Raw genomic sequence first — 11988 nt, forward strand, 5'->3', positions numbered from 1 at the left:
TGGCTCTGCGACATTGACCACAATCTCATCGATGCTTAACCATTGGGAAAGATTGTAATACGACGATAGATATCGCGATGATCGTCTTGGTATTTTATCTAAAGAAGGGCTTTGAAGACCCCACTTCATTAAATTTCCTTTTTTTTCTTTTTTTCATCGTCAAAACAAATCTCGATCATTCCAATAAAGGATCTTTGTTTTTATTTCATTTGATTTGATTTGATTTGATTTGATATATTTCAATTTATTATTTTAATATATTATATAATTTATTTAATTCATTATATTTTACATATTATAAATTATTATAATATAGAAAAAGTATTTTATTTAATTTTTTGCATTACATTTCTTTCTTTCTTTTTTTTTTTTTTCATCGTCAAAACAAATCTTGACCATCCATATAAAGGATCTTTGTTTTTATTTCATTTGATTTGATATATTTCAATTTATTATTTTAATATATTATATAATTTATTTAATTCATTATATTTTACATATTATAAATTATTATAATATAGAAAAAGAATTTTATTCAATTTTTTACATTACATTTCTTTTTATTGTTTTTTTCATCGTCAAAACAAATCTTGACCATTCAAATAGAAAAAAATTTTCTTTTTTGAGGATCACGGGATTGTTTGTTTCTATTTGATTTTATTGTATGTATATATGTTAGTGCCAATTTAATAATTTCATTTAATTTTTTACATTACATTTCATTTTATTTTTTTTTGTTTCATCGTCGAAACAAATCTTGACCATTCAAATAGAAAGAATTTTTGTTGAAAAGGGATTTAGATTTTGATTTTATATTTTTATTAAAAATCGATTGATTTTGATCGATTTTAATATTAAAAATTTGCATGCTAGATAAAAGAAAATTGTTGATAACAAGAATGATTTTAACATTATTGAGTAAAAAAAAATAAAAACTTGATAAAAGAAAAAAAATGTATTCGTTTGACTTTAAAAGATTAAAAAGTGACATTACTTTTTGTTCCACGTAATACTTTACAAATGTTTTACAATTCTACGTTCTACGTGATACCGTTACGTTTATTTTCTGAATTTTTTAATTTCAACAAATGGGGGAATTTCTAATTAGATTCGTATCTTGAAATTCATCATTGTAAGATCGATAAAGAGGAAATGGAAATCTTTTATAACTCGACAACACAAATCAAACGGAAGAAAAAAAAAAAAAAAAGAAAAAAACAACAATATTTATTCAACGTATTAAAGTACAATAATAAGATTATAATAATTAATATGAATGAGAAAAGATAAAAGAATTATTATCGTGATATGAAAATTGAACTGAATTGTAAGTAAAATATATTCCTCTCTATTGATTTATTTATCACGTTGTATATTCTGTTATATTTTATTATACATGAGATCTCTTTTCTTTTTTTTTTTGTATTTTTTTATTTCCAAATTCATTATTATTATTATTTTTTTTTTTTTCAAATATGATCGATAAATCGTCATTATCACGCGATATATCTCACGAGCGAATCTGAAAAACGAATGTAGAACGAGTAAGCTCGTGTTGTAACAATTCAAACTATATCTACCTTCTTATCTGTACTTTAATATCGTGAAATTCAAGTACTGCTACCTTTTATTCTCGTTGTGCATTCTTAAAAAAAAAAAAAAAAGAAAAAAAGGAGAAAAAAAAAGAAAAAAGTTACATTCCTCTTTTACACACCTGTACTTTCCTTTCACGTATATATATATATATATATACACATATCGTTTACATGATTTCACCTTATCGTTCCGCGTTATCGATGATATTCAAATGCAAAGCAAAAGATTACGAGATTTTCGAGAAACGAAAGATACAACGAAAAGATATATCTGAATGGCATATCAAGAGAAATTTTTTTTATTCTTTTATTAAATCTTACTTGCTTGTACACATACGAGTACATACATGCATACATATATGCATACATACTTGATTATATCTCGAGTTCTCATGTATATATGTTCGTCATATATATGTATCGATTACTTTGATAAAAAACCAATCCAATTATCTTGATAACGATAAAATGCAATAAGAAGAAGAAGAAGAAGAAGAAGAAGAAGATGAAAAAAAGAACGTGTCTCATGCACTTGAAAAATCCAGTCGTTACTTATTATACGCTTATCATTTTTTATTTCTTTTTTTTTATTTTTTTATTTTTCTTTTTTAATTTAAACTAACGATAAGTACAAAAAATTATTAGTTCTTTCTTTTTTTTCTTTTTATTCTGTAATTAAACGTAAGATTAAAATTAAACGTTGTTTAACACGTTTTCATCGTCAGTGATGGATATGGATTATATGAAAGAAGGAAGGGACCCTCCCCAATTACCCAGATTATGGATAAACGTTTTTTCATGTTAATGAAATTAAAATTAAATTTTGAAAAAAGACATTTTAATGGAATATTACTAATATAATAATAATAATAATAATAATAATAAAAAGAAAATACGTCAAACAACGTATTGCTTAAAAGCTAAAGATTAAAAACCTCTTTGTACTTTGTATATATAAATATAAACGAATGGAATATTACTAATATAATAATAATATAAATATGAAAAATATTATAAAAAATACAAAATATCTATATTACAATATTTATTAATAATTTGTTAACAGAGTGGAACGTATAAATACGTCAAACGTATTGCTTGAAAGCTAAAGATTAAAAACCTCTTTGTACTTTATATATAAATAAACGAAAAAATATATATTTCATAGTCTTTCAATTTATTTTAACCATAAATAATAATAATAAATAATAAATAAATAATTATATAAAAAAAATAATAAGTAAATAATAAAAAGAGGTACGTAATTAAAAAGGTGAATTCCCCGGTTAACAGGTTAATATATTTATTATATAATATATTAATTATATTTTATTATATTATTATATTAATAATAATTAATATAATATTATAATATAATATATTATTTAGGATAAATTTTTATATTATTATAATATCTAATATATTAATTGTTATATTTAGAATATAAATATGACATTACGTCGTTGAAGTATACGTCGTTGAACTCCCCAGTTAACAGATTATATATTTATTATAATATATATGTAATATAATATAATATAAAATAATATATATACTATTTAGGATAAAAATTATTAATTATTATATTATTATAATATCTAATATATTAATTGTTATATTTAGAATATAAATATGACATTACGTCGTTGAACTCCCCAGTTAACAGATTATATATTTATTATAATATATATGTAATATAATATAATGTAAAATAATATATATACTATTTAGGATAAAAATTATTAATTATTATATTATTATAATATCTAATATATTAATTGTTATATTTAGAATATAAATATGACATTACGTCGTTGAACTCGTCAGTTAACAAGTTAATATATTAATATAACACAATAATATAATATATTATTTAGGATAAATAATTATTTATAATATTATTATAATATCTAATATATTAACTGTTATATTTAGAATATAAATATCACATGAGACGTCGTTGAAGTTTACGGTTCGTTCTGTCAGATTTGGCCAATCTCGGTAAAAAGAAAAAGAAAAAGAAAAAGAAAAAGAAAACACCTCAATCGAGAATCATCCGATAAACGACGTATACGTGTTTTTAAATAATCGAAATAAACAACCGATAAAATAATTTTATCGATGTTCCTTTTCTCTCTCTCTCTCTCTCTCTCTCTCTCTCTTTTTCTCTCTTTCTCTCTCTCTCACTTTCAAAAATAGTCATCGTCAAGTCCTATCATCGCATTTTGCGCGTTCACTTTGCTTTTGGGTAAAGTTTTCTTTTTATCTATTTCATACGTCAATCTCTTCTTTCTTTGAAAACTTTCAACATAGAGGGTAAATCTACGGTGGACGAAAATTCGATGGGTGGCACAGGGGGTTGAAAGAAAAACCTAGAAAAATGGGAGCGTACTATTTCACAGGGCGAAAACGTTGAGTGGGGAAAAAAACGTTTATGCTAGAAATAGAAAGGGAAAGCTCAGAGAGAAAGAGAAAGAGAAAAATAAAAAAGAGAGAAAGAGAGAGAGAAAGAGAGAGAGAAAAAAAGAGAGAAAGAGAAAAAGATAGAAAGAGAGAGATAATAAAAGAGAGAAAGAAAATAAGAGAGAGAGAGACAGACAGAGAAAGAAAGAGAAGACATTTCTATGTACGTGTACTTGTACATGTAACTTGTACGTGTACGTATACGTGTACGTGTATTTTTACGTATGTGAATTTGTATGTATGTGAGAAAGAAAGAAAGAAAAAAGAAGAGAGAGAGAGTGAGAGAGAGAAAGAGGGGGGGGCCGGAAAAGAGATGATCTCGCTATCTCTCGATCGCGTATGTGCGACTGTTGGAATGGAAGGGACCAGTTTGAATAGGAAAGGCGAACAAATCTGCTCGACGAGTTCAGGGATAAAAGGGACGTTTTGCAAACTTGGTTTCACTCGCGCATGAACCATCTCTCTTTATATATATGTATATTTCAATGTGTGTACTGTGTTTGTATGTAACTGTGTTCCATATAGAAAAGTTTATATATATAAATCAATGTGATTGTACGTGTGAGTGTAGGTGTATTCCATATGTAAAATGTTTATGTATATAAATCGATGTGATTGTAAGTGTGGGAGTAGGTGTATTTCATATGTAAAATGTTAATGTATATAAATCAATGTTAGTGTACATGTGAGTACAGTTGTGTTTTATTTATATAAGTATATGAGTATACCTAATTTTTATGTATATACTTTTATTTAAATATACATGTGTAAGTGTAGGTGTGTTCCATATGTATGTAAGTGTATGAATATGTATAATTTATATATATATATATATATATTATTTAAATATACATGTGTAGAAGTAGGTGTGTTCTATATATATAAATTTATGAGTTTATCTAATTTTTATTTAAATATATTTTATATAAATGTACATATGTGTGTATAGGTGTATTACATATTTATAAAATGTTTATGTATTATAAATCAATGTTCGTATACGTGTGAGTGCAAGTATGTTCCATATATATATATATATATATAAATGTGTATAATTTTTTTTTATATTTTTATATAAATATACATGTGTGTGTGTATGTATGTGCGTGTACGTTTCATTTGTATTTCAAAATTATATATTCGTAGGAGTCAGCACGAAAATACACGAAATCTTTGACGATTGTTTAACAAATAAACAAAAGCCTTACAGATTATAAATGTCACCTTGGCAGCTCACAAATGTCGCGAATTTGTGTTCTATGCAAAATACGATGATATTCTCATATGTGGTATGAGTGTTTGTGTGTGTGTGTGTGTATGAATATGTGTCTAACTTTATTCTATATGAGTTTTTTTTTATTCTATCCTTAGACTTTTCTTTTTACCCGTTCGTCATCTTTTTGATCTATTGAAACTACGCGAGCACGTTTTTAAAATATCTTTAAAAAGAGAAGATAAGAAAAAGAGAAGAGAAAAAAGGCAAATGTAAAAAGAGAAAAAAAAAGAATTAAACAAAAAAAAATGAGACGATGATACGTAAAAATGGAGAAAGTTCACAATTTTGAAACAGTGTATTTTAACTTTTCAACTTTTGATTAATGGAAAGAATTTAATAATTGCACGTACCCCTTTTTTTGTTCACTCTCGTTTTTTTTTTTGTTTTTTTTTTTTTTTTTTAAGTGAATATATATTAAACAATTCGTGTAAATTTTATGAAAAAGAAAACAAGAAAATGTATAACATGCGTATAAAAATCATTGAAAATATTTCATTTTTATTTTCATTGAAAAGAAGAAGAATCAAGTTTTGAAATGTAAAAGTTACAAAATTTATTCTAATAATTCTCTCTAAATTATGTTTAATAAAATATCTAATTAAATAATAAATATAATATTAAATATATATTTAATATATATTTAAAAAATATAAATATAAATATAAATATATAAATATTAATTTTTTTTTAATTTAATTTAAAATATACATATATATATATAATTTAAAATATACATATATATATATATATATATAAATTTAATATAAAATTAAAATTATAATATTATTATATATTAAATAAATATAATTAAATATTACAAATATTCATTCCAAATCTAAATATACATGGAATTGTTTAACTTGTATTAATTGATCGTATTGAAATAAGAGACGAGTAGTGGATTAGCTTAATACCTAAATTACACTTATTCGATGTAATTAATTAGGATATAATCAATGCATAATACATATATAAGTATTATATAGAATATAATAAAGTATTGAACACAATAGTTATTAGTATTAAACCATAATATAATATACATACATATACATATATATACATTGATTTCAATGATTTCGAATTGAGAATACTGAGCATAATACTATATCTATTCTAAGTTTACATAAAGCCCATTATCAGTATTAGCGTTTATCCATTTGCTAATGCAGACATAGATGTTTCTCTCTCTCTCTCTCCTTCTCTCTATCTCTCTCTCTCTCTCTCCCTCTCTCTCTCTCTCTTTATCTTTTTCCTTTTTTTTCTTCCCCCTCAGAAAGCACAGCTAACAGATGCAATCAACGTTACCGATGCATTATCCATTAAATTCGCCAAATCTATCGGGTTTCCCCAAGTCAACTACTACTACTACTACTATTACTACTACTACTACCAAATATACTCGATGATATTAACAGTTCTGATCATAACCGGAAAGGCCGATATTAGTAAACTTGTACATAACACAAGTTTCCCTACTTTGTTTCTAATATAACATAAGCTAAACAATATGCATTATCTAGCCGATCTAATGGCCCGTGTGTGTATGTGTCTGTGTGTTTGTACATTTAATGGTAATTTGTAATTCGTATGCGAAAGATAGATAGAAAAAAAAAATATATATATATATATAAAACATGTGTGCAGATAACACAAGTTAAAAGTGAAACCCTCGCAAAAAAAAAAAAGAAAACAAGTTTCGAGAGAATAAAACAAGTGCATAATATCTGGAATAGGATAATTTATTATATAATATTATTCTAATATTATTCTTCCTTTTTATTGTAATTATTTATTCAATAATTATAGAAATGCGCGCCTGTATATATGCAACCCTCCAGACACACTTTGAAAATGTTGCTTGCGAGCGTCATCTGTTGGGACGGAATTTTTTTTCTGCCCGAAAGATAGGCAACCCGTCATACACGTGTGTATAAACAGATTGCACGGCAAAAAAAATTTCGTCCCATTAGATGGTGCTCGAAAGTAACATTTTCAAAATGTGTCTGGAGGGTTGCATAGGAACAGGCGCACATTTTTATAATTAATTTAATAATTAAATAAATAATTACAAATTAAAAGTACAAATAATATTATAATAATATTATAGAATAAATTATCCTCGAATCTTGTTTATTTGGCAGTTTTACTTGTAACTTGTGACTTAATACATATATATATATATATATCATTTTGTCTTACATAAATTTATAAGATTACATTCAAACTATTCCATACAAAACAGATGTGCATTTAACAGGTGCTATGTAAGGGTATTTCTGACCTACATAAATCCTCAGAATTTGGGTTGGACGATCAATAATAGACAGGTGTGTTTTCGATATCTCTAACGTGCAAGGGTACCCTATGACCTACATAAATTCTCCAAATTACACTAAAAGAATTTATATCGAGTACAGATGTGTTTTTATTAATAAGTATCATCTGTATGTTACTATATATAAATATATATATATATATATATATATAAATGGCTGACCTAAAAAAATATTATTCTTGTATCGAACTAACAATAAAAACCATTTTCATAAATATATTATATCTATCTATAAATATTTACTTTTACATTTGATCATCCCTTTTATTTTATTTTATTTTTTTTTTGTTTGAGAACACGGTCATATGTATACCATAAACCGTTTATGGGAATTATTATATATTTCAATATACAAAGAAAATAATATCGTTATCGTATGATTTTGTTATTAGTAAATCATTTGTATCTTTTAGAATCTGTTTTGTATTTGTATTTATATATATGTGTGTGTATGTGTCTGTGTATGTAAAAGCAACGGACATGAAGAAACCAAGTAAAATGACTAGTGGAATGTTTAAGATCGATATGCAAATTCCATGTCACGTTTACATAGTTACTTCTTCCGTCTGCTAATAAACTTATGGGTGAAATAACTTGAAACAGATAAAACGAGATAAATGAGGAAAGCAAGGAACTTTAAGGGTACATGCTAATGATTTCATCTCATCTCATCTCATTCTCTGTCTCTCTCTATCTCTCTCTCTCTCTCTCTTCTTGATTTCGTCAAAATACTATAACGTTCTAGGGTTGAGACAACTGTATGTTCATGTAACGTAACAGGTAGTTGAGCTAAAGAAATAGGAATTCTCGTTCGTGCGGAACAATGAAGCATATAATAGCTTGGTTGTAACAATAATAATGGCTTGTTATTTAAAAAAACGAAACAAACGATTTCTAGAAAATAATAATATAAGAAAAAGAAAGAAATATTGTTATTTTTCTATGTTGGCAATGTAAAAGAAAAAACATTTTAAAATTTGTTAAATATATATACATATATATATATTTATTGTATTATTATTTTTTTATATAATTAAATTAAATAACATAGTTAAATTTTGTAGTTAATTTTAAATTAATAATTCTATTATGAATTTAAAAAAATTAAAGTTATTCAAGTATTTAATAATATAATTAATTTAATTATATATTTATATAATATATAATTAATATAATAATATATATAATATATATAATAATATATTATAGAAAAATTAAATATATTATATATATAAATATAATAAATATATATTAATAATAATAATATTATAATGTAATAAATATAATATAATAATAAATATAATAATAAATAATATATATATATATATATATATATGTAATAATATTATAATATAATAAAAATAAATTATATATTATATTTTAAATAATATAATAAATAAAAATTTAATAATAATATTAAAGTTATTAATTTTTTATTATATTATTATATTAATATATATAAAATTGTTTACTTTAATGTAGGTGCTTCCACCTAGCGTTTCCTTGTATTATTATTCTCCTGTATAAACGGTTGCATTCGAAAGGGGCAAATTATCGACGGCCTAGGATTATTACACACATTGCGTACGTCTGATGAGATATCTTGTTTTTATTTTTTTATATTTCTAGTGTGCCCAAAAATGTGCCGTAAACAATATAATTAACAAAAAATAAACAGTTCTAAATATATTGATTAAAATAAATTTTAAAAATTAGAAATATTATCCATTTATTAGATGCACTTCTTAAAAAAAGTACTACGTAGTGTCATCTATTGAGAAACGTATGTAACTTCTCTCTTTTATCCTTGATATTTACCACCGTAGATACATGTGTCTTTAATACATTCACTCTATTAACAACTGTGAGTATAATAACAGAATGATGAATTAAAATTCTGACAGCAGCACCTGATTTATAAACAAAGTCAAAGATTGCACTTCGGTGCAACTCAACGCATACAATTATGACAATTCATAATTTATATATATTTTCTAGAAATGGTTTGTTGTTATATTATGCTGAATGGAATAGATTGAATAAATCTGGAATAACGAAAGAGGAGGTAAATATTAATAATATACAAATCAATTTTTCTATTTCATTGATGGAACAAATATTTTGAGGTTAACAACTACCTTGTCATATGTCATATTTAAAATAAACGAATAACCAATGTATTTTGTTTGCATATTTTTTAGGAAGCAAAATTGATGTATGGAATGTTATTTTCCATAAAATCATTTGTAAGTAAAATATCACCGTTGGATCCGAAGGAAGGTTTTTTGTATTACAAAACAAGTAAATATACTTTACATTATTTTGAAACACCGTCTGGTTTAAAGTTTGTTTTAAATACGGACAATGCAACCCAAAATGCAAGAGAATTGTTGCAACAATTGTATCGCGAGGTAAATCATGAATGAATATAATTATCATTAATGAAACTTTGAGTTTTTATCAAAAAGAAAGCTTATGGTGACAGGATATGTGTTTCTGATGAATCCTCAAATATGTAGAATTTAAAAAAAAAGAGAAATTGGTATCCTGTCATGTTAAATCTACCTTTTATTAAACATTTATACGTATTATTTTCTTTTTTCAGGTATATTTGGAATACGTCGTGAAGAATCCACTTTGTCAACTGAATGAACCGATACAAAGTGAATTATTTAAATTAAAAGTTGACGAGTTGTTTAAAAAGTCGCCATTATTTTTAAGCAGATCGTTATAACCAAAGAAATTCAGAAAAATACTTGTACAATTAATATTGTAAAATATTATTATTATCATTATGAGAAAGAGAGAGAGAGAGTTATTTTTTAAAGTGTCCTGATTCAGAACAATCAAACTTTTCCATTTGATTTCACTTTTTACTCAAACAAATGTTTTCTGAGTATAAATTCTACACTATCTTCAGTTTCATTATCATAAATTCACAAATGTAACCATTTGCCAAATTGCTTTTGAATCAATTTAGTAGTTTTACTGAAATTTCTATAACTTTCAAATGTAATTATACAGCTTTGTATATTTATGGAAATCCCACACTTTGAGAAGTTCTATCATAATTCATTTACATATTATTTAATTGGCAATGAAGTTATCTATATTTTCTTTTCTTTTTTTTTTTTGTAAATCTTATTAAAAGTTTATTTTTCAATAAAAATGAACAATTTATTTATTGATCAATAATATATTTAGCCAAGTTTAAAATGTAAAACAAACGATGAGAACTTAATTGCCAATCTAATATTTATACATATTTATGTTGTAATATTTATATTATTATTATTTTTTTGTATAATTAAATTCAATAATATAGTTAAATTTTATATAGTTAATTTTAAATTAATAATTCTATTATTAATTTAAAAAAAAACAAAGTTATTAAAGTATTTAATAATATTAATAATTTAATTATATACTTATTTAATATATAATTAATATATAATTAATATATATAATATATATAATATATAAAATTATTATTATATATTATATAATATATAAATAATTATAAGAATAATTATAAAAAATAAATAAGAATAATCGAAGAAGTAGTAAATTATTTTAAAATTATTCTTTAATTACATTGCACAGTATACCTCTAATTTTACACATATTTTTCTATCTATTTATCTTATATATTAGAGCTCGCACTATGTAAAACTTCCATATCTTGAAATTGTTTCTTTTTGTCCCATACAATTATATCTTTCAATATTTTTAACAAATATGAGTGTCAAATATCAATTATTTTACATACTATGAATGATCATTTGTTGAATATGACACTAAAATAACGAGTGCCCTGTTTTTATAACGTTGACGATGAAATACAGATATTATTAGGGTATGTAAATTCTTAATCATTTAAATGGCCATTGTGAAAAGTGTATAATAATTAGTAACAATTAAATGTTTTTTTTTTATTTTTTTTTTTAGTTTTTAATGATACTTGAATTGATATTTCAGTCATACTGTATAGTAACTCAAATATTATTATATATTTTATTTTCTATCGAAATATGTTTGTAGTTTAAATCGTTTTTAACGTTTTTAACGTTAACGTTCTGAAATATTTGAAAAATTATATATATATATATATATATAAGTATGTGTATAGTATTTTGAACAAAAATGAAAAAAAAAAAAGAAAACTATACAAGCGAGTGAAAGGAAACTTGTGAAGTATGGCACAGTACTTCAAAATCTGTAAATTGTTTAGAAATCATATTTAATAAACTCAAATATTTAAAATATTATAAATAGATTCGGAAATATGTGTGTGTGTGTGTTTTTTTTTTCAATCA

The 11988-nt window shown here is 23.7% G+C and overlaps 1 protein-coding gene across 1 annotated transcript; it reads left to right on the plus strand.

The window, feature by feature from the left end:
* The first annotated feature begins 9572 nt into the window (after positions 1-9572).
* Positions 9573-10480, plus strand: Bet5 (blocked early in transport 5). Its single transcript, XM_015325440.2, has 3 exons — positions 9573-9737; positions 9874-10083; positions 10278-10480. The coding sequence occupies exons 1-3, from the start codon at positions 9639-9641 to the stop codon at positions 10404-10406; spliced, it is 438 nt and encodes a 145-aa protein (XP_015180926.1). The 5' UTR covers positions 9573-9638; the 3' UTR covers positions 10407-10480.
* The last annotated feature ends 1508 nt before the right edge of the window (positions 10481-11988 follow it).

This window comes from Polistes dominula, unplaced genomic scaffold (assembly GCF_049000335.1).
Source record: "Polistes dominula isolate Pdom_NZ unplaced genomic scaffold, Pdom_raw_medaka contig_27, whole genome shotgun sequence".
Taxonomy (NCBI): domain Eukaryota; kingdom Metazoa; phylum Arthropoda; class Insecta; order Hymenoptera; family Vespidae; genus Polistes; species Polistes dominula.

Excerpts from the sequence above, each read along its gene's own strand:
- Bet5 (XM_015325440.2), top strand. The coding sequence starts at position 9,639 with ATGACAATTCATAATTTATATATATTTTCTAGAAATGGTTTGTTGTTA. Across the intron at positions 9,738-9,873 it reads CTGGAATAACGAAAGAGGAG|GAAGCAAAATTGATGTATGG; the intron begins GTAAATATTAAT and ends CATATTTTTTAG. Across the intron at positions 10,084-10,277 it reads TGCAACAATTGTATCGCGAG|GTATATTTGGAATACGTCGT; the intron begins GTAAATCATGAA and ends TTCTTTTTTCAG.